This window comes from Crocodylus porosus, unplaced genomic scaffold, assembly GCF_001723895.1.
Source record: "Crocodylus porosus isolate Cpor-Errol unplaced genomic scaffold, CroPor_comp1, whole genome shotgun sequence".
Classification (NCBI taxonomy): domain Eukaryota; kingdom Metazoa; phylum Chordata; order Crocodylia; family Crocodylidae; genus Crocodylus; species Crocodylus porosus.
This window is the reverse complement of record NW_017728886.1, coordinates 26,200,246-26,224,367: the sequence shown is the minus strand read 5'-3', so window position 1 is coordinate 26,224,367 and position 24,122 is coordinate 26,200,246. Positions and strand designations below refer to the sequence as shown.

At 41.5% G+C, this 24,122-nt stretch overlaps 1 protein-coding gene across 15 annotated transcripts in view; it reads left to right on the top strand.

The window, feature by feature from the left end:
* Positions 1-24,122, top strand: part of SVIL (supervillin) — a 145,465-nt gene that overhangs the window by 97,999 nt on the left and 23,344 nt on the right. For 12 of the 15 annotated variants that reach the window (XM_019531203.1, XM_019531219.1, XM_019531195.1 and 9 more), the window contains 9 exons: positions 2,375-2,507; positions 6,696-6,743; positions 7,311-7,388; positions 7,915-7,980; positions 17,141-17,294; positions 21,157-21,246; positions 21,334-21,420; positions 22,493-22,670; positions 23,036-23,208. In XM_019531203.1, coding sequence (XP_019386748.1) covers positions 2,375-2,507; positions 6,696-6,743; positions 7,311-7,388; positions 7,915-7,980; positions 17,141-17,294; positions 21,157-21,246; positions 21,334-21,420; positions 22,493-22,670; positions 23,036-23,208 — 1,007 coding nt within the window. The remainder of the gene's footprint in view (positions 1-2,374; positions 2,508-6,695; positions 6,744-7,310; positions 7,389-7,914; positions 7,981-17,140; positions 17,295-21,156; positions 21,247-21,333; positions 21,421-22,492; positions 22,671-23,035; positions 23,209-24,122) is intronic. The other 3 variants (XM_019531212.1, XM_019531239.1, XM_019531251.1) reach the window with 3 other exon arrangements.

Here is a 24,122-nt window from a genome sequence, read left to right as displayed (position 1 = left end):
TGCTTTTCCCGCACTCAGCACCAGCTTGTAACTTGCCCCCACTGCCAGCCTGGGCCCCACGCTGGCTCGGGGCTTGCCCATCATGCTTCCCCTGGGTCCTACTACCCCAGGTTTCTGTCATTTTTGACAGGTACCAAGGACAGATCAATATTAATTCTCTAAATTTTTTAAGGGCCCTGTGGGTTGTATAGAATGGCCTCGTGGGCCAGATTTGGCCCACAGGCTGTATTTTGCCCACCCCTGAAATAAAGGTTGGAACTATGAATGTCTATGCGTTGTTCAGGGATGATCTAGGAGTAGCTATGCCTGTGCTATACTGTGGATATTTCCCATGTTTCTTGGCTTTCTCGGTTGCTGCATGGGATAGGGAAGGAATTTTTTCCCCTCCTGTTGCTACTTTTATCAGGTGTTTTGGGTTTTGTGGTGGTGGTTGTTTTTTTCCGCTTTCCTCAGACATTGGGTGTTGGCTAAAACAAAAGTAGGGGATTTTGACAGGGGTGTGTCAGTGTTCCTGCTGGGACTAAAACTCAGAGGTTCCTGGCTAGAGAGTCTTGTCAAGTGTTTTTCTTTCCTATGTAGTGCTCAGTGTGGCCCTCTTTCTTGGATCTTTTGAATGTGTTGTGACAATCTTCGCACCAGCAAAACACTGGCCACTGTCATCCCCCTGCTTTATCTGTGGCATGTGACGATGCTATTCCTTGTGGCTGTGTTGGAGTTGACTCTAGATTTATGAAAAAGTTAGACAAGGATTTGTACTGTGTGGTTTGAATAGGGATGATCCTGCCTCAGGCCGGGGTTTGGACTGGATAATCTCCCGCACTTTCCAACCCCACTTTCTTGTGATTCTAATGTATTATCCATGAAGGATGGCTGACAGAAATCAAGAATCATTTTACAGGATAGACTATTAGCCAGACATCAGCAAGTCACTAATTTTGGTTGCACTACTTGACTGCTTACCTGATAGCAGATCTGGAACTTGGTCAGACAAATCTCTCCAGCAATGGAATTGTTTATAACCTTTTTATTTCCTTCATTTTACAATTTAAATTTTACAATTTAAAGGTAAGTTTGGGATGTGTGGAATGGACCAACATTCATCTGCCTTCCAAAACAAACATACAAGTCTTCTGATTCAGATTAAATGATGTTTAAATGACTGAGGTTGTCGTAGCATGGTCAGGGATCAGTAGCCCAATGAGATTTTACATTTTTTAATGGCAGGGCTGTCTGACTTCTAAGCTCCCAGAGACCACACCACCACAGCAAATGGGCTGCACCAGGCATGCTGCATGGATGTCCCTCCATACCCCCACTGCACCACATGCCTGCATTGGGCACCCACTCAGCACTGCACTGGGCACCCTCCCCAACACTGACCCATGCAGGCACAATCCTCCACCCTGGGAATAACCTCCAGCTGTGGTACTGCCTCTTCCCCTTCATCGGGGCAAGAAGCAGCAGCATAGTGATGGTGGGGAACAGAAGCGAAATGGGAGCCCGGGGACCATAGATTGAGATCTTTGTTAATGGTATGGCCTTTACCTAAATGATTTAAAACAAAATTTGGTGCAATAAAGCTTAGACAAATGTAGGGGAAAGCTAAGTGAGACTGCAGTGCTATAGTTAGACGAGCACAACAGGTTCATATGTTTAATTCTGTAAAATACAGATATAAAATACAAATTTCTAAGGGCTATAATATTTATGTTAATGTTGTTTTGGGGACTTAGGACAAAAATCTGTGATCTTCCTGTTCCTTTTTTTGCTTTTCCCTACCCACCAGTGTCAATAAAGATCCTAGTATACAGTTTAACTACTAACAAAAGAAAACATGCAATGCTCTCCAGAGCCAGTTGAGACTCTTTACGTTTCACCTGTAAATGGTCGCTTGAGAGTATATGGAATAGCATTTATATTTTAAACATAGCACCTGTCTCAGAGGTGATGCACTAAAGTTTCCCTCTTGTTACTGGTGTTTAAATACAATGGTAGTACGTACCATGCACCATAGAAAAATCTGGTAGGCACATAGATAGGCTTACAGTGCTGAGCAAGACTTTGGCGTTTGCCCCCTGCAGTGTCCCATGGGAGTTGGGTGACTCTTGGACATACTTGCTGCCTTATTGTTTTTCAGAGAATAATATGAAATATCATTTTCAAGTGTGAAATACAAAATGCTGGGAATACCCTAACTTTCAATTTCAGGTTCAGCTATGTGCACCTGGAGTCTCAAATGGTTGTACTCAAAGAAGCAAATTGACTTGGATGTTCTGGCTAACAAGTTTTGTAATTCTAAAGTTTATACCTTTCCTGGGTAGTGTTGAAAAGTTCAGTATTGAAAGCCATATTTGCTATATGTTTTCCTCCATAGGCTGGCGCTGTTGAAGAAGAGTGGAGAAGAAGATTGGAAAAGCCGACTTAACAAAAAGCAGGAGTATGCAAAAGTGTCTGTCACTGAGCGTAGCATGCAGCTGCAAGAAGTTGAACAGTTGTTAAAGAATAAGGTAAAGCTGCCTAAACTGGGCAAAAATGTTCTACTTGGAGCGCACCTGCCTTGGAAGTGCATCAGACTAGACAAGCATGCTTCACTCAGCTAATGGCCACTGCATGTAGTGTTACAGCCCTCTAACTCGTCATTTGGGTTTGGTTTAAATGAGGTCCCCCTTGCCATGAGAGCTGTTAAATGAGAACATCTTTGCTTGCCTCAGTATATTCTTGCTAAATAGGAATCTGCTTTTTAAGATTAAGGACATTATAAAAGTTAAAATACTTGGATTGTGCATGTTCACAAAAATAAAAACAGGTTTTAAGGTATTTGTTAAATGAATCGCTTGCTTGTTAGTGAGGGAAAACTTTCACAATTTTAAAGTTGCAAAAGGACTGCTGAACCTTTCAATCGTTCTGTACAACACAGAATTTATAGTACTTACCAGGGTTAGTTGTTAACATGTAAATGCTAAAATATCCATGAATCACTTGTATTTTTGAGTAGCTTTGTGGATAGCTGGAGCCGTCTGTGACCTCTAGGTTGGCTTTCTGTTTTGTTTATCTGAGGTGGAAAATGGAGAGAGACAGCTGTCAAAGACCTGGAAGTTCATGTTCCTAACCACTGCGCTATAAACTAACCAGCTGTAACTTGATCATTCAGTGAAACTACCTGTATGGAGTTTAATACATTTCAAGGATTTGTGTTGAGATCAAGACTGAGGTAACAGAAGTGGGCACATCTGTCATGTTCATTAACGTGCTTTTGCTACTGAGCATTAATTTGTATTTACTTAATATGAGGTACTACATAAAGATGCATTAGGATGCTTTAATGTGCAGTAGCAAAAGTGAATGCCTTTTAGTGATGCTTATCGTACAGTAAACTAATTCTACTGTGCATTAGTATATTAGCACTGTTTTTATGTGACTTCTTAATGCACAGTAGAATAGGCTACTACTGTGCATTATACCCAATTATACATTATACCTACCCACACATGTAGCTCCACGCACAGTGAATCAAAGATCAGTTTTAGATCAGGAAAACTTCTTCCTGTTCCATCTGTTTCTTGTACATGGCACTGCAGTAAACTTTGTTCAGGGTTGGGAATGACTTCTGAGCTACAACTAAAAAAAGGTGGTATTGCCACAAAGGATGTGGAAAAGGTGAAGCCTGCAATATATTCTTTTCCAGGTGGGAGAATCTCTTAGTCTGATTATTAAATTAATTTATTTTTATTGAATAGTTACTGCCAGGAACCATCAATAATAGGATTTGGCTATGTGTCTAGTGTAAGTTTACCGTAGTCAGTAACATTGACCTCCAGTATATGCTGCATTTGTTCCAGGCAGGCTATCACCTAAGCCAATAGCTGCCTGTACCTGGTCCAGATTGTCACTGGTGAGTGATATGTGCAATCCTAACCATGGACTAATTAGCTAATCTACATGAAAAGGGCTTCCCTGCGTCCAGTCTAGGAGCCATCCTCCCCAGAGCAGTACCGTATGTTTGAATGTGCCAACTATGATAAATTTATTGTATAGAAGTAGACTCTGCATATCCTATTTCCATTACCCTACAATGACCGATCTGGCTTTACTGACACTGCTGACAGATGTTCAGTTAAAGGTGTGAGGGGATCTGACCTGTGATCACAACAATCAGTCCTCCCCTCCTGCTGTGCCATTTGTGATTGGGGATCAGATCACAATCAAGCCATTTTGCTGTTGCAGAGGGAGCCTGGGATTGTGATCCTGGGCTCCGCTTACACCAGCTAGTGGTGGTCTCATGGCTTGGAGCCCATCAGCTGATGGGTTCTCCCAGTTGTGGAAGTGCTCAGGAGCCAAAGGCTCCAAGTGCTCCCTCATCTTTAAGACTCTGGTGCTGGCCACACTTTCAGTTTATGGCACCTAGGAACCAGTTATCATATTGTTTTCTTTTTATGGCACCATTAATTGAATGAACATGTGTGGTATTACTATCTAGGGTTCCTAGTCCAAGTTACTACTTAAGATGTGATTCACTGGTTAATTCCGTCATAAGTGTAACATCTGCCAGAGGCTGGAGAGTAATTTTATACCTGAATGAAGAAACATATGGTTTAAAAGCAAATGTGTTTTTGAAAAGTCTCTTAATAGGAAGTAGGTTAAGACGAGTCCTTGCGTGGTGGTTGTTCTGTGGATTGTTTCTAATCATAATTAATACCGTGAGGCGGGGTGTTATAATAATTTCAGTTGGGTAAGCAAAGCTGTAGGGCCACAGTCGAATGGATTAGTTTCTAAAACAACCTGCTTTTAAGATACAATTACTAACATTCCTCAAATAGAACACAACTTTAAAAATGGCTTGTAAACTTTTTGAATGTTAACTTCTGCCTATTTTGAGCCTAGAGCCTAAATCAAAAAGTTAGCATTTAAGATACTAGGTAGCTGAGTATCATATCACAACTGGAAAAATCTGACTTTGGGAATAGTTTTCCATACTTTGTGGCATGTGATAATACCCAGAACTATGATGACATCAGTGATGCTATTTCAAAAAACAATTAGGTTCCAGTGATGCTTTATATTTAGTTTCTAATGCTATTTGGTATTCTAAAGTCTGCTGGTACTTTACTTTCAGATTATCTTGCATATATTCTTGATGGGCCTTCAAAATGATAATTGCCAATGAAACATGTTGATGGAGTGAGTTATTGCTGTGTTTCAGGAAGACTGTGCAACAGCATTCAGCTCCACAAAGTATCTGTGCATTGGATAATACTTGGAGATTACATACATTTAGAAAATGTACAGTGCTGCTTGTTGTTGCAAAAGAGCATGGGAGCTGTTTTGAATATTGAACATTTTGGGAGCTTCTTTTAAAAAATACAATACAAACAAAAAAAACCCCTTCACTTATTGGAATGATCTTAACCACAGGCAATTGGTAATGTGCTTCTGTTCAGAATTAAAACATGCAGTTTAAAAATGCCACTTGTTTCTCCAGCTATAGTACATCACTGTTCAGATTTGATATGGTTAGGCACAGTTTTAAAAAGCCTGTAGCAAAGCTTGCCTAACTTAGGTTGATTAAAGCATTCATGTGTAAAATGTAAGTTTAAATTGTCAAATGTGTTTTAAAAAATAATAATAATCCAGGTTTATCGAGGGTTGAAAGACTGAGTTTCTTCATATTTGTGCTTTAGTTAACATACCTGTTCAATCTTGGTCAAAATGCTTAAATCACTGTAAGCAGTTGTTTACAAACAAGATCTTTCCAGCAGTATGGGAATTAAGCGTTTCCCTGTAAGTGTTAAGTTCACGTATATGTAGTCTAACACATTTTGAGTAAACATACAGTTTAAGGAAAACTTACATTGGTGTCTCCAGATGGAACAGACAAAGGAGGGATAAAACAGAGGAGACCATCAAGATTTGTTAGGGAAAAAAAATGTTTTTTTATCTTCTGTTGGAAGCTGTTGTAAGGAGTCTTAGGTTTTGGGAGGTATGGCACAGCATGTTCGTGCAGGTTATAGAATAGCCAATACATTAGTGAAAAAGTTGCCCAGCTCCTAGCCCAAAAACTAGATGAAATCTCAAATGTACCAAATCCTAGTTCTATGGGGAGGTCACGTATTGGATTTAGTATGTTGTTTTTATTTCTCAAGCTTGACAGTAGCTTACCTGTTTCCAGTTTTGTTTCCCAGAAATTCAGTCCTTCACAGCATCAAAAGAATAGCATTCTACTGAAATGAATTCCTGTTTCATAGTCTTTTTATGTCTAAATCTGTTTAGATTTATTCAGTAGTGTGATTTTTCAGCTATGCTTTAGTAGCAGTCAGTCAAGTTCAGAATGTATTTAATTCCTATGGCAAGATCCTGCAAACTCCTGATGTATATCAGTAACACACATGCTTTTAGCAAGTATCATGGTTATGAACTGTTGTCATTCAGAATTATCATGAAGATGACGCACACAACCCTGATGGGGTAAGCCCTTTAAAAACAAAGAAAAAAAGTGTGACCTCAAGACGAGATTAGTCTGGGTTACTGTAATAGCTTTATCTCTTTCATATGTGGCATCCACAGTGCGTGCATGTGCGTAGTTTTAATCAGACCTGGAGCATGAATGGAATGGAATGGAATGCAAGTTGAGCTGTTCTCTAACAAACTGCACCTTTCTAGCGTTCCATGCAATGTTTCCTATTTGTTTTAACCTGTAGGAAGAAGGAAGAATTACAGACGATAATGCCATGTCTAATCAGCTTTGGGTAAGCCTAACTGATGAAGGGGTTATTCTAGGCTTTGGCTAGAGTAGTAAATTCACTTTTGCTGAGTGCTGTGTGTTAGTATTTCCCTCCAGACATCTTTCCAGTTAATATTCAAGTTTTAGAAAACATCATTTCATTTTATCCAGAAGATGGATGGGCTCTTATTCCTGTGAAGGGCTGATGACCCTTGCAGTGGAAACATTCATGTTGTGGTTGATATGCTTCAGTAATTTAATGGATCGTGAAAGCAGAGATTAAAAACATCTGAGTATGAAGAGTGTTTCTCCTGTGTGTGCAGCTTAGTTTTGCATTAAATTGCTGTGATATTGTCTTGAACTCCATTTAATTAGTGTATGAAGTAGCGTTGATTTTAAACCACGCTGTGTTGTGTGTGAATGTTTTCCAGTACTGGCTTTTCAATAGGGAGAACATTTCTAAAAGGTTAGGCTTGAAGCTGCAGTATGTACTTAAGAAACCATTTCATGTTGTGTTTTTTTTTTCTCCTCCATCTTTTGACCAATTACTCCCTCCTCTAATTCTTGTGGTTTGCTTCTACCCCTGCTTTAGGAACCTGTCTATGCTTCTACTTATTCTCCTGCTACACCTGCTGCCCATAAATTTCATCCTTTTGTACCTATTAACCAGGTGAGCAAAAGTCTGCACACTTGAAATGTGCCTCTTAGATTCCTGATTACTTTGATAGGGAATCGGTTATCCTCCTGACTGACTATTCTGCGTAGTAAGTACTTGTCCAAAAAAATGAAGCATCGTAGCTCTGTTGTCTATATTCCTCTCTCACTTTACAAAAATTGAATAGACTTCCAGTATAGGTGGTTGTGATTTAAACACATTCAGGTGTACTGGGTTATACATGGTGTTCTCTACTGCACTGTAAACTATTAGAAACTTGCTATGAGAGGGTTGTTAAAGGAAAATGTCCAACTGCTTTATATTTGGAAATACCTTGCCCTCTCTGAATTAAGTTTTTGCCAAAAATAGATATGAATTTAAGTTTAATTTGTGTAATAAATTGAACAGTCTGTTCTGGTACCTCCAGAGTACTTTTTTTCTAGTTCTTGTTCTAAAATAACTGTTAAAGATTGACACATCCTGCTTCTACTCTATTCTTTGCATCTCCTCTCTTCCTGACTTTTGTTTCTCTTCCTTTAAGGTCAGTAGTACTAGTATGACCGAATCAAGCCCCTTGATCTCTGAGCGTCATCCTTGGAGATGGAAGGTGAAATACCATATAAACATCCTGTTTGTTTAATTTGAGAGGCGTATGGCAGAAGTAATTTGATCTTTTGCTTGGGAACAAAATTTAGTACCTAGAAATCTGAGGAGAGCTTCATATGAAGCTTCAGTAGAAGTCTATATGTTATAGCTCTGGTGCTCCTGTTTAAATAAGTTTTGAAGAACTGATTTATAAGCAGCTAATAGATAATAAGGTCTCATAAAGTAATTTGCTTTCTTCAGTTTACCAGCTCAGATTAGTATAGTGAGCAGAAGCAAAATTCCGGCCTTCCTGCAGAGCAAATGATATCTACAGTTTTACATGATCAGGCTGGGGGGAGACAAAGACTGAAGAAATGAAAGGCGGCCAAAGGAAACTTGAAAGTAAATGAGAGAGTAAGGAAGAACATTTCATTCAAAAGTTTGAATGAAACTGGTATGTGCAACTCTGATCTTGCTTGATACTATCTCCCCATCTTCTCCCTCTCAACTAAAATCTATGGTTGTAGTGTTACAGGAAAATATCAGCAAGTAAATTTCTCAGCACCTTGGGGCATTTTTATGTGTGCTCTGGGACACGGTGCTGGGTGCTTTAATAAGCGAGACACACTATTTAAAAGAACCCACACATCAAATGTATCAGTGTCCCCACACTGAAAAAATGGCAGCGGGGCACTTTGAACTAAAGCTCATCGAACGTGTTTTATTTCAAGGAGCCCCGCCACCTGTTTTTCAGCGCGGGACTGCTGATCCACGTGACACAGAAGGCTACCCAAGCAAGTCAGCTTCCATGCTTCAGCAGACTTGCTTAATCAAGTCTTCTCCGACGCACAGGATTTCCGGCGCATTGGAGCACGCTCCCTGTTAGTTTCTGCCTATAGAGACTAAATCATTCAGAAAAGCATAAGCTTTCATAAGTTACAGCTATGACAGTCAGATGCTATAGCATCTGTTGTTGGTGATAATAATATAACTCACTTGAAGGCATGAAGCTTTCTACCAACAGATATGCTAACTCAAGTAAGCAAAGCACACATATTTAACAAAGAGGAAAACCCCAAAATTGTCCTAAAATGCTGTAACCATAAATTGCAACTGGGAGTATGGGGAGTTGTGAATTTGGAAATGACACTCCCCCCCCCCCAATAATTAGATTCTGTATATGGAAACATGTAAATTTGTTGTTTTCAGTGTCTTTAATCTCATTCTTGGAAGGTGTCTTTAAATTCACCCCCTCCCCTTCTGCCCTCTCCCCCTGTTGCTGCAATGGGGAAAGCCATAGCAGGGGCAGGTTGCCTGGCCTCCTTGTCCTCCCACCTGGTCCCCTGTACCTGCTGGCACCTACCCTGTGCTATTCCATCTCTCCCCAGCCCAGCCTCTTGCGCTATGCAGCAGCTTCAATTCTGGTTCTGGCTCCAGCGTGGGATACAGAGCACATACGGCTCCAGCCCAGACAGGCAGTTGCAGCAGTGGCAACTCCAGCCCAGGCTTGGGGCCAGAGTTAGAGCTATAGCATCCTCTCTGCCACTATGCAGTCTCCCCTGCATTTCCCCCCAGGGCCATGCATTGTGTGGTCTCCCCCACACTCTCTCCTGCCGCCACCCCGGTGGCACCGCACAATCTCCGCTGTGCTTTTCTCCCTGCACCAAGTGGTGTTCCCCAGGTGTTTGGGGCCAGAGCTGGAGCAGCTGCCTGCCCCAGACCATACTGAAATCCAAGATGAGGCTGCTTTTTCCCCTTGTTGAATTGGGGAGGAGGGGGAGAGGAGGGAACTTTGCCTGGGATTTGAGTAAACACAGTAGTATAAAGCAGGATCAGAGTTGCACAGATCAGCACAAACCTTTGAATGTAATGCTCTCTCTTTCTCTCACTTTCTTTCAAATTCTCTTTAACCTTCTTTCAGTGCTGTCAGCATCTGATGAGTGGGCTGATGCTTACAAGAGCTTATGCTGTTTGGAATGAGTTACTCCAAGGTCTCACCCTGCCCTGCCTCCTGCCTGCATTCAGACTAATGCAGCTGCTTACTTCTGTCAGCAAATGAGAAACATTTTACATTTCTAGAGCTTGGAAATGCATTTTTCTTTGACCAGGTTAATCTGTTTATGGCTATTGGTGTGAAGTTTTCCTTTTATGATGGTTACTCTTGACTTCTAATTTGGGGCTGGTAGCTTTCGGACTATGGTTTCAGACTCTGCTAAATTCAGAGTTTATGAAGCGGAGGCAATGGATACGTTACCATGTAACCTTAGATAACCTGTCCTTGTTCCAGCACTGGACTGCTAATACCAGATTTTCAAGTCACAGACAGACTTTTTGTGACAGGACTATTCCCCATGCTGTTTGCACAAAACACTACCTGAATAACTTAAGAAAGCAAACATTGTAGCTTGTTTGAGCTTAAAGTTAACAGGAAAAAGGACTATGTTTGGGAATTTTCTGTTCTGCTCCATTTATTATAAAAATCTGCAGGAGAAACTTGAATTCGTAAGTTACATCTATTAAAATTCCTTGGTGCTGTGCGTTTGGAAACTTTGACCCTGCTGTTTCTGTATTACAAGCTAAACAACTCCTCCTTCACTTCTTTGCAAACTTTATAGTATAGTTTTAAGGAAAGTTGGCTTCCTGTTACGTTCTGCTTTATTTTTCTCTCTCCTTTCAGCTAGGGACAACCTTAATCATCACTACATATATTTATATACTGATTCTTTCATCTCTTGCATGGTGACGCATCATTTTGGGTTGTGATTTTTTTTTATAAGCTGAAGAGGCATTACTTGGAATGGAAACCTACAAGGAACACTTGATACTGTTCAGAGTGTATTCTTTACTTGGTTGTAGGCCATTCTTCCCTATCAATTCATACAAGTATAGTAACACAAAGCCCAAAGAAAAAATGTTAAGTGTGAAAGGAGACTATCATCTGATCTGATCCCTTGTATAATGCAAGCCAGCCACTCTCTAATAATTCTTGGATCAAACCTATAATGTCTCTTTTGAATTGCAGCATATTGTTTAGAGAGAGATCCAGCTTGATTCACACCCTTTGCGTGAAGGAGTGCGCACTGCAATTCTAAATATGCTGTTCCAATGTTTAATTACCCTCCCTATTAAAATTAATCCCTAAATTCTATGAATTTGTCCACCTTCAGCTTACAGCCTTTGGGATCTCTTTGCACCTTTCTGTGCTACAGATGCAGGCTGTCAGACATGCCTCTCTCCCAGGGGTACTTGTAGACTGCAACTGGTTCCCTCATAATGTTCTTCAGTAAAGTATGGAGCTACCTTAGTTTTCCTTTCATACAAGGTTTCCCAGAATTGTAATTTTAGTAGTTGTTCATAGAAATCTTTCCAGTTTGTAAATTTTCTTTTAGAAATGTGGGCACCACAACTGGACATGGTCTTGTAGTCACTATCTTGCTAATGAGACCTGTTACAGATACTTTTGTATGCAGAAGGAATAATTCTGTTTGTACATCTAATAATTAGTCAGATCAAGTCTGTTATGTACAACATTGTACTGTGTTAATTGAAATCCAAATCTTGTTCAGGGAAATTCCTTCCTTCATTCTGATTTTTATACATGTATAACCTTGTATTCGGCTCTTTTAAAGTGTATATTCCTCATCTGGTGTTGCCCACCTTATCAAATGTTTCAGAAAGATACAAAATTATAACAAATTATACATTTTTCATCCATAGAATCTAATTATTGGGGAGTTATCTTATAATCAGGGTCAATTTCAATTCAAATAAGTACAGTAATTTTTCCTGATTTACTTCTTGAATACTTCCTTATAGTTCTTTTTACTTTACTGGTATAGGTTTTTCTCATTGATACCTTTTCAGTTCTTCCTGTCAGTGTTCCTATCTATGGATTTCCACCTATTTTGATGACCTTTACAACTTTTCCATCTGTATTTGTTCTCATCTCCCCTGTTAACCAGCTCATGTCTTTAACCAAAGAAGGTGGAGTTTAGTCAGCATTTTTAAACACCTCCTGTTCATCATTCATATTTTTATGTCTAAATATTTTCTTCTCTTCATTTTAGAAAATTGGCTTTTTTGCAGCACAAAGTATATGCTATATTTACTTGAATAGGAGATGACCCCCAGTAATTAGACTGCAATATATCTATATGGAAGATGTATTATATATGGAAAATGTAGACATTTGTTATAATTTTCCAGGTATAGAATCTAATTAATGGAGGTTTGCCTTGAACTTATCCCCCTCCCACTGCTACATCAGGGAAAATAAATCTGGGGGGATCAAGTAGCCTCATTCCCCTTTGCTGTCTGTCCCCTGCTGTTGCTTCCTTCTGCAGCACCCCCCCACTTCACTGTCAGACCTGGCTCTCGCTAAGTGCATGGAAGTGAGGCGTAAATATGAAAGCACTGACCTTGAAAGAAACAATTTTAACCATATAGGCAAATTACCACAGGTACCCATAGACTTAGTTCATCCAGAATTGATGCATTGCACCTTTTTTTTTAAATTACTGCAAGTTTTAGCACAGGTATTCCATAAATTACACTTTTAACCAGAACTTTTATACCTACGTATATATAGTACACACTATACATATTTAGTCCAAAGGAAAAAGGCTCATTGTATGATGTATACTTGGGCTGGGCCCTAGGAGAATCAACAGCCTTTTAAGCCACGGTGACCCCACAGCTCAGCACTACTTGATGTTTGTGTGTAATCCAGATTACATCATGTCCCATCCCGTCCCCCTCCTCCCCCAACAAAGGATCCATTTGCTAATTAGCCCCCACTTACGACTGGAACTTGATCCTTCAAAACTTATGTGCAGATGAGGCACAGAGCAACCATGTCATAAATGGCAGTGGCGCACTAATCATATGCAACAAGCCGAGAGGGGGTGACGGAAGGATTCTGAATGAACTGTTTGCATCCCCATTTGGTGCTGTTTGCCAGACATTAAAAGCCGGTGAAGAAACAGGTACGTTTTGATAGCAGCCTGGAGGGCGGTTCTAAAGAGGCTGGCGCTGGACTGTTCTCAGCAGCGGCAGATTACAGAACAAGGAGCAATGGTCTCAAATTGCAGCAAGGAAAGTTTAGGTTAGATATTAGGAAAAACTTTCTCCCTAGGAGGGTAGTAAAGCACAGGAATGGGTTACCTAGAGAGGAGGTGGAATCTCTGTCCTCGGAGGTTTTTAAGGCCCAGTTTGACAAAGCCCCGGCTGGAGTGATTTAGTACTAGATGGTCCTGTGTCATATTTGAGTAAATATGGTATACATTATTGATCAGCAGGGATCTGGGTTTTCCATTCACTACAGAAAAACACAGTAAAAACTGGATTATCTCATTTTAAGGAGAAAAAAGTGGGAAATGGCAGGTTTCCCCTTGTAGGCTGGGGGGAGCAGGAAAAGGGCAGTCAGGCAGGGGGCTCCATGTGCCTGTGTTCACAGGCATGTGGCTGCCAGGCAGTCTGCAGAGCAGCTCTGCACAGTAAGCCTGTCATGGGGTGGGGGGGAATTGAGGTCCCCATGCAAGGGAGGGAGTTGGGCAGGGCTCCACCTGCTGCCCAGCTGGGGCATGCATGGGGCCTGGGATCCAAACATGTGGCCGCAGAGGCGGGGCGGGAAGCAGGACAGCCATGGGCGGCTCATCCAGGGGGTAGGGGGACTGGATCCCTACTGTTGCACACACTCTCAGGAGCTCACATGATGGACACATGCCCCCCAGATGTGTGCAAGGGGCACAGGTGGGCTGCGTGGTGCAGGCTTATGCTTCCCACCCTGCTGCCCTCCCCCTCAGGGCCCAGCAGGCAAGACCCAGCTCAGCAGGGCAGAGTGGGATGGGGGAAGCCCAGTGCTGCCACTACAAGCCTTGCCCTGTTGTGGTGAGGCGCTCCCTTTCCACCCGGCGGCAGCAGGAGTGGCAGCACAGGGTTCCCATTGTACCCTTTGTGTCTGGAGCTCCCCTGCCCAGCCCCACTCTGCCCTGACGTGCTGGGTCCTACCCCCTAGGCCGTGGAGGCCCCGGGGGATGGGCAGCAGGGCAGGGAGCCTTGAGCCCACAGTGAGCAGCATGCACCCACCCCTTGCCCCCCATGGGCTCCACTCTGGCCATGCCACCCACTGGGGAGGGGGAGCTGGGCCTGAGCTCTGTTCCACTCCACCGCTGCAGTCACCACCTCTCACAGACAGCAGCCAGGGCTCGAACGATACTGGGAGGGTAGGGGCTGTGGACCTGGGTCCCTGGCCCCGTATCCCTGGTACCTAGGGTCTCTTCTGGCAGAGCTGGGGGGAATCTGTGGGTGTGGAGTGAGGGACACCAACAGGGCTGGGGACTATGGGTCAGGAGTGAGGGGCAGTGGCATGAGTAGGGCAATGGCATGAGCAGGGCACTGGCATATCAGAGCTGTTCAGCATCACAAAGCAGTGGGGAGTGGAGACAGCTGCAGCTGGACCTGCATCCTGGTGAGCAAAGGGGGCAGGGGAGCTCTGATTTTTTTTTTTCCATGATAATACCCCACAATCAAATGCCAACATTTATAGGTATTTAGAATGTATCTTATTATAATGTTTGAGGTGCTGGCAGGCTTCCAAACTGCTTTAAAATTGTAAATATATCAATAAAATATTGTGTTCAACTGATATATAGTGGCATTTCATTTTAGTTGTTGAAAAATGCGGATTTGGGGACTTTAAATTAAACAATTTGTTATTTTTAAACAAAAAAACCCAGGATCCTTGCTGGTCAGGCTTGCATTCTGTTTGCACACAACAAATTAGATAGTGATAACTGGTTTCTTATGCAACCATCAGTTTTTAGTTCAGTTATTTGATTCATCGTTACCCATCAGAGTGAGGTATTATATGAAATCACCCTAAATTGGTTTGAAAAGTTAGCAAATTTAATTTTTAGAAATGCCAAGGCTTATGCAGAGTTAAGTATCTCAACCCCAGTAATGCTTTGTACATGATGCATGTTTAAGGAACTGCTTATCTTCTTCCTTCCATCCAGTTCAGTGATCTATAGCTCACCTAGCCATCTTCTGGTTGTATCCGTGCACAGATAATAAATGTTCCAGATCTGGTCCTTCTGAATTGTTAGGAGCTCTAAAGCATAGATGCAGTCTCTGAGGCATTTGTAGCTTTAAAAGATAAACCTTTTCCATAGAACCAGGTTGTTAACCTTGGTTTGATAATGTACTCATTTTGCATATAATAGCTGCCTTGTACCTTTAGTTAGATAAATACTCTTTTCCTGTCCAGATCTCCCATCTAGTTTTGCTGAGATCTATGATGTGTTGAGGGGGGTGGTTTCTGTATACAGAGTTTCTAAAGCATTCTGGAAACCTCCCTGATATAATGCATCATATGAATATAAGCTTGTTATTTCTTGATGGCTCAGACCCAGTGGCTTTGAACCTTTTTTGATCCCAGGCTGATTTGTTGGGTCTGTAGACCCAGCAGTGAGGTGGCTGAAGTCCAAAGTGATGCTGCACAAAGCAGTTCAGTACAGTTACCTGAACTAGCTCTGCACACAGTGCCTCCTGAACCAGAAGCAGCAAACTGGCGGTTAGTACAGCGCTGGATCCGGGCTAGGGATCTGCAGTCAGTTGAGCACTGCTGGCTTACATGATGATTGACCATTATGGTGATATAAAGCAAATTCTGAATATTTTCTCTAAGTTGCCATTCTTTCCTATAGTAGAAATGCCTGACTGCCTTGTTGGCATTTCTGTTGAACTGAAAACAGAAAACAGTTGTGTAATAGATAGCTGGAAGGGTTGGGGGGCAGGGACAGCAGTGTACCAGTCCTAGTGCGGACTGCTTCTTTAGTTTCTTTCCTATTGCTGATGACAAATTACGTGGTCTTTCCAGGTGAATTCAGAAAGTTGCAAGAAAAATTCCTTTCCTTTGCCCCAGGGTCATGGCAGTGTTCCCATAAAGCATTAAGTTATGATGAATTAATTTAGCATGGTCAGCTTTAGCATTCAAAAATCCTGCACAAGGCAGTCTTTAAAACATCTTTCTCTTAATGTTGAGTGTGCTTTTTATTTGTTCTGGCTTGAATTGGAAGATGTGCTTACTTCATTGATACAAACCGTTGCCTTCCCCTCTTTCTGTATTGTTAAGGGCTAGAAATGCTTTTCAACAACAGCTCAGGATTTCAAAAAAATGCTCAAAACCAAAAATTGGGGATACCAGGGAAATGCCAAATATGAACCTAGAAGTGAAGGAGCAAGGATTGAGAGCTGGTGATGCTGTTCTATACTCTATCCTGTTTGAGGTTTTTTGCATAATGAGATTTTCCCACTAATGCAAAAATAGTGCAACCACTTAATGCAACTGTCTGACTTTCTAGTCTGACCCAGCTAAAAGAAGGGAGGAATTTATGCCATTGCAGGAACTAAACTATATGGGTATATACCCCTTCTCCAGTCTGCAGTGTGGATGGAAGTTGTTGAGATGTTAGCGTCTCATAGCTGATTCCTGTCATAAAGACATTGGCTATCACTCTTTAAAAACTAGCTAGTTTGCTAGTGGGTGAGACAAAAGACATTTGGAATGGTCTTGGCTACTAGACAAATTGTTCAAAAGAGCGAGCTGGAACAGATCCCAAAGTGATTCACCTCTCCAGAGACAAGGCTGCTAAGCTGCTTAGAGAATTGAGTTACATACAGCAAGAGACTAAATTAAAAATTTTGAACTCAAGTTGCATATCTAGTCGTATTCCAGTGTGCCTATTGCAAATTCACGAATTTAGAAGCTCCTCTCAGAAATTACACAAACAGATCTGCCAATAATATTTCAAAGTACCAAATCCTGGAATCTTAACCCATTTAATCTGATCATAGTCATAGAGATTTTTTTCATTATAAAAAGTGAAGCTAATTGTTGCTCTGAGTGAATCCATGCAGTTGCAAGAAAGGGGCACAGGGCAAAGATATACCCCCAATTGAAGTTTCATCTTTTATATCCTAATAGAATAGTAAAACGCAGGCACTTTTTAACGTGTGGGCTCACTGGGCTTTAGTAGGTAACTTGTGGCAAACCCGTGGTGACTTGTCACTGTTTACTTGCTTGAGAAGCTAATGGCTGAAATAGTATTCCTATTGCTTTGTGTTGGGGGCAGGGTTCCCATCAATTAAAGCCTCTCTCTCTTTCTGTTTTCCCCCTCCAAAAACAGAGAATGGCAGATCGTCAGGAGAGTCAAATGACTATTGAAGAACGAAAACACCAAATTACTGCCCGAGAAGAAGCCTGGAAGACAAAGGGTAAAGGAGCAGCCAATGACTCCACGCAGTTCACTGTGGCTGGCCGAATGGTAAAAAAAGGTCTGTAAGGAAGTCAGCCAAATATAAATAAGCCATCACGTATCTGTCTAAACCAAATAGAATAAGGGCTAATGTTAAATAGAAACATTATTTGTATTTAGCAAGAAAAAGGCTGTTTATCTTCAGCCCCATGTCATGGCATTGTAGAATATGCTGTGACTCCTAGTTGTGGTTTGCACGGATCATCTTATCCTGCCGTGTTTGCATTCATAGAGTGAAAAAAGCAATGGCAGATTTGTTTATAGTCACATACCTCCTTCAGTTTTTGTCTCTGTCTAGCCCAAAGGGCACAATCAGATTGCCCTTGTTACATAACTGATGGATGAAAATGAATGTGTTCTGTCTCTAATAAGAATTGTGAAACTTAGCTTTTGACCTGTAACTGACTTTTTTTTTTTTTCCCTTTTCTTTTCTTCTTTCTGGGATCACTCAAAATATTTAGCAAATGCTGCTGTGTTGATTTGAGAATTTGGGTAGGAAATGAAATTCGGGGACAGCATTATCATTGTCTTTACTTGCATATAAGATGACCTTCCCCCCTTTCCTCCCCCCCCCATAATTAGATTCTATATATGGAAATGTTAGAAAGTTGTTATAGTTTTCAAGGTACAGAATCCTAAATAACAGAGGGTTGTCTTGAATCTCAGCAGGGAAAGCAGTGGCTGGGAGTGGGGGTTGGGTGGCCCCCTTGCCCTCTGCTCCACCCACTTCTCCTTTATAGCTTTCCTGCCCCTCTGCCACCTCCATCCCACAGCCTCTGCCCCTTCCCCCACCCCCAACACCGCAGTCTCTGCCTCTCCCTGGCACTGCTGATTGGTTGGGCAGGGAGGGAGTTTCCATATGATCCATGCCGGGGAGAGACCCTACCCTGAGCTGGAGTGGAGCTACACCTGACAGTAAGGGGCGGAGGGATGATAGGGTGGCTCAGGGGCAGAAGCTGCAGAGGAGAAGGGGAGGGCAGGGCAAGAGGCTGTTGTGGGTCTGACTTTTGCCCCAGCCCAGGCTTAAGGCTAGAGTAAGAGCTGCTGCAGCTGCTTGCTTGCCCCCTCTGTTTCATAAGTGAATATAAAATGAGGAGTGTTTTTTCCTCTTACCCGTAGTGGAAAACCCTAGTCTTATATTCAAGTAAATATGGTAGTATCAGAGCCAGCCTTAGGGGTAGGTGGTGTGGGGGACTACCTGGCTTATTAACAGGCTATTAACTCCCTTTGCTGCCTGATTCATAATACATACAGAGCTATACCACCCAGGGGAGAGGGGTGGCTGCTTGGTGGCAGTGGTGGTGGCAGGAGCAGGGCCAGAGCCAGGATGCTTGTTTTAATTTTCACCAGTCTTGAAGGAAGGAAACAAAATGTCACAAGTACCCAAGAAGAGGCATAGAACAGTAAATGAAAAGCTCAGTTAATGACTGCAATGAAAAAAAATGTAGACATGAAAAAAAAATAATACTTGAAAACTGTTGATGATAACCTGTGCAGTCATAATGAGATGATGGTCACAGCAGAGACATCAGATGAAAAATGCATAGATTATCCACAATTCAACTTCCAAGAATCATTGCAAAAGAAACAAAGAGATCCAAATGAAACAGAAATTCTTCATCTGGACCAGAGTAATAGTGATGCCACTAATGACAGAGATGAAACTCACATTATAGGCATTGGCTATGCCATTTCTGATCCTGCTTCATGACCCATTCTAATGCCCAGTATTCAAGATCTGCTAGTGACCAATGATCCGCTCCATATTTCTATGACGTTTTTAAACAGAAACCTTGAAAATGGCAAGGTTCTGAAGCATGCTGACTGCTTTATTTGGAGTCAACTGACAGGGTTTTCAGTTTCCACTGCAAGTTCTTTGACTTGAATGCAAAATCATCCCTTTGGGGCTTTCAATATAACATGGTGCAACTACCTGACAAAATTTAAAAGAAGCATTGCTGGGCCCTTCATTGCATGTTGACATACGGAAAGAACTCTGATATTAACAGTGTGAACCTCTGAAGAACTGGGCTATCTCCAGAGTCTACTTCCAGTGGACTGTTGTGCTCCTCAAGAAGTTCTACAAATCATTTACAACAATGAATTTCATGACAACTTCCCATACCCATGGATAGTATTCAGAATCGTTTTAACCGTGCCCTTAATGGTGGCAAGCAACAAACAAAGCTTCTCAAAGCTGAAGCTCTTAAAAACATATTTGCAATTGCACATGGGAGACAACAGGCAATCTTTCCTGGCTAACCTGTCAAGAATGCTGTGGCTCAAAATACAGACCTGTCACAAGCAATATCAGAAACTTTGGTCTTGGGTATTCTCCTGCTTCTGCTCCCTTTCATGGTTCCCACACACCAGTCCACCAACAAGCTCTTACATATGTTTATATAACGTCTTTGTGGAAATAGCAGTTGCTTAATGGAAGAGTAATGTTGAGAAAGTATTAAATACATCTGGAGTGGTCACTCTTGCTTTTAATGCAATTTCACTTCTCACGCCCAGCTGACTTCTGGGTCACCAACAAGTTTTCAGTGGTCCACAGACTGGAGATTGAGAACCTAAGTTAAATCTTTCTAGGTACTTTTTAAAAATGTAATAATAATTATCTGAATGGAACCATTCAGTTGTTGTTGAGTGCTGTTCAGTGCTGTGGAGTACCTGAGCCATCAAGTAGAACATGTCAGTACAAGTAATATGGGCTGAGTTTTATTTAGATTAACTGCATGGCATATTGCCCAGGTGGGGAAATTCTTAAAGATGCACTTTAATTTTAGAGCGCAAGGGGGGATACAGCAAACTATACAGGAAATGTGTTTGTGTTTTCCTTTGGGTTTCTGTTTGTCAGTTTTTGATATGGACCTTTCTCACCATCTAGTGCTGCTCTCTGCAGTGCTGTGTGAATTCTTGCACGCTCTCCTGCCTACACCCTACCAGCTGGTTTAAAATCTGCCCCAAGCTTAGGCCTCTCAGTTAATGGCAAAATGTGTGTTCATTACTGAGCTGCCTGACTTGTGTTCTGAATTCACTTGAGTGTTTGGTAATTACTGCATGCTAAGGCTTGTTAGTGATTGAGTCTTTCATGCAAAAATAATGGAAGCAGTTGTTGACTTAACATACTGAATCTGCATAGGCTTATCTGATCAAAACAGTTAAGTCTCCAAAGCAAGACTTACATTAGTGAGGCTCAGTAATTAGCAAGCAGTTAATAAATGAAAAATAGTAGTTACCTTTGTAAAGAGTTATCATGTTTCAGTATATTGTTCTAATGAGTATGATAAACCTTCATTCCAAATAGTGTCACATGACTCACCGAATCTACATCTGTTCATGTAAGAAATGGTCTAAATGCATTTATTGGTTTTAATGTATTCTGCTTAGCATTGTGCTAGCTAATGGGAGGTAGTAGGAGTAGAAAATAATGTATGTTGGATCAAGGCTCCTAACAAACACTGCACACCTCCCAATAGTACACTACTGACTTGCTGTTTCAACTCATTCCTATACGCTGCAAATAAAAGCCACAGTGTCCTATGACTTTGGTTATTGTTGGGCATAAGGAATGGAATTACCTTAACAATTTCAGTCTTTCTGCTACCTGAATTTAGAATTTCTTTTCCTAAGAATTATTCTAAACAATAACCCCGCCAATTACCTGCAAAGTACATGGTTTTCCCCCAAAATTGCACATTTCTGTGATGTGCAAATTCTGTTATGTGCAACACAAGCTGCATGAACTGTATTGATTTTAAAATGAGCAAAAAAATTGCCCTTATGGAGCTCTTTTCTCATAGTAGATTACTTTAGCAGGTGTTTCCTGGTTGACAGGGAATATGACAATCTCAAAAACTTCTATTTTTATTTTTCAGGTTTGGCTTCACCAAGTGCCCTAACTCCAGTGACATCCCCTTTCTGTAGCAGGCTCAAGTCCACCACCCCAATATCAAAGCCTATGGAAGGTGGGTAATAAAAATGACTGAGAGTTATGCTCGTGTTTTCATATGCTTTAATCTCTCAGTGACTTCTGACTTTTCTACATTGGTTAGAAATTGAAGCCAGGCCTGATATGCAATTAGAATCAGACATGAAGCTGGACAAGCTGGAATCCTTCTTGGGAAGACTGAACAACAAAGGTTTGTAAGAATAATTCAAGGAGACATTATGTTATTTGCCTCACTTGGGTAATTAAGCATTTCTTAGTTACAGTACCTGATAACAAAAATGCACGTACCTATTCATTCCAGCAAGACTATAATGGTCATTAGTGAACTTTACCCTGACCTGCTGTTCTTTTTATAGAATTTCAAATAGAGAATTTAAATAATAAATAATTCTATGTGTACTTCCTTTCATCGTCATAATTCCTGTATATTCTTCCTTCTAGAACAGTGTCCAAGTTAATATTTAGAATAGTGGTGCCCAGCCTTTTGGCCACACAGGCACTGAGCCCATTTGTGGGAACTGTGCCCTGGGGGTTGGATACCACTCACTCCTGCCCCTCTTCATGTTAGGACTGAGTGCTGGATCCAGCATGCAAGGCTGGAGTTTTTTGGCAGCAGGGGAGCAAATTTCTGGACCTTTGGGAAGCCCATGGGACAGATGACACTGCCTCACAAGCTGGATCTGAAGATTGAGCATGCCTGTATTAGAAAATCATGTTGCCAGTTTGGACCTTGAAGAAAAACCTGACACTACATATAATACATTTTATGGCTTGTGGGGAGGGAGGGAAGATAGTATGAAGTAAGTTACTCTCACATGTCCTGCTCCTTCTGCTTTTCTTATGTGTCTGACTTCAACACTACAAGTTCTTTGGGACTGAACCATTTCTATGTTTTGTGTGATGTCAGGCATGTCGGAACTGAGTGCATGTCCCTTCCTTTACCGGGGTGATTTTAAAAACAAGCTGTCTCCTAAAAATTTATATTGATGTTATGCTTCCCTATGGAACCTGGAGTAGCATCTGTCTCCAAGTAACCCCTGCTCCATCCTTCAGAATAAGAATGATGGATAGAATGCTGTCCTCTTTGTTTTAGGAAACCAAAGAAACCCATATGTATCTATCAGGCCAAATCACCTCATTTTGGGATAGTTTTTCAATTTGCTGTCTCTCTCTGCACCCCTTTCAAAAAAACCCCCCAAAAAAATCCCCAAAATTTCGACTGAAAACACGTTATGGTGTTTAAGCAGATCTTTTCTTTGCAGTTGGTGGGATGCAAGAAACAGTACTAACGGTCACAGGAAAATCTGTGAAAGAGGTGATGAAGCTGGATGATGATGAAACCTTTTCCAAATTTTACCGTCACACGGATTTACCCACTTCCTCAGTGCCTTTGGAGCTGGATGAGGACTTTGATGCCATCTTTGATCCTTATGCACCGAAGTGAGCACCTTAATTTTCACAATTATGAATGAATAAGAAAGTTCCTGGGGCCCTTTTTCCTCCCTTCCCCCTCCTCTGACAAAGAGGAAGAAATGCCCGGCTTCCTTTCTACAAAATAAATAAAAACTTCTCACTTTGATTATGGGTACAAAATGTTCTGTAGTTTTGTAGATGACTCCTAAGAGTGCCCATGTCCAGGTTCTTCGTGATCATCCTTTGTGCATCTATCAGTGACCTGACTTGTGGGTCTGCTGCCGGAGGTTGAGTGTCCTCCTAATACAAAGCAAGTCTCTAGCCATCATTAGTTTCTAAGAAAATCATGAAGTTGGATCATCTGAAGATTATAAACTTTGTTTGGTTCTTAGGCTAATTTCTTCTGTAGCAGAGCACAAACGTGCAGTGAGGCCTGTGCGCAGAGTTCAGGCCTCAAGAAATCCCCTCCGAATGCTGGCAGCAAGGGAGGACATTCTTCACGAGTACACTGAACAGAGGCTAAATGTTGCCTTCATGGAGTCCAAGCGAATGAAAGTAGAGAAAAGTGAGTTGATTTGCTGGCCTTGGCATACTGTTCTCTTTAGTTAGCAAAGGACTAAAAGATGGAGCTGTGCTAGCTGCTGAGAATTCGGAGCTTAGGGGGTTTTTATTTTAGTTAGCGGAATGTGAAGTATTAAATCAGAGTTGACTGAAATGAATGAAATTATGCATTTGGCTTCTTGAAGGAAGTTTACCAACCTTCCTGCTCTGTAACCAGCTCTTCTAGTCTAGCCAGCTGCAGGAGCACTGTTGTGTGTTTTCAGGTTAGGCAGAGGGTGGAGAGATAAAGATAGCAGAAGCAAATGGGCAGGTCTTGCAGTAAGGTGATAGTTGAATGGCAGTGTACTTTCATTAAGAGAAGGAAGCAAAAATAACTAATTTTCTTCCTTGTAAATTGTTCTTGATTATAGGCCACAGTGATCTCTGGGGAACCTGCAGAGCCTTCATAGTTTCCATCCATTAGCTCCCCTAAAGCATAGCAGCTTTCCAACAGCAGTTGAAGAACAGTTCACTCACATACTGGATTTCCAGCTAACCACACGATTAACACGTGACACTGCTGTAGGATTTGCTCATAACAATTTGGAGCAACATTTTTAGTGTGCTGGTGAAGTTTCCCTTACTTCACTGTAATAAAGAGAATTCATCTTAATCTTGTGTGTCATGATGAAAGGAAACTCAGATTAATGCTTCTGTTGAAGTACAGCATTTAAACTTGGGAAATTTCTGTTGTCTTTGGTTGGGCAATAGCCATCTGCTGCCAAGACTTGATTCTTTTTTACAGTAAATTGTGGCGCTTAAGATTTGGAATTGTGAACGTCTGTTGCATCACAGTAGCTGAGACATCTGCTTCTTGTAATCGTTGATCATTTATATAGCTTTGCAGATACAGTCAGTGCTTTACAAAACATTGAGTGA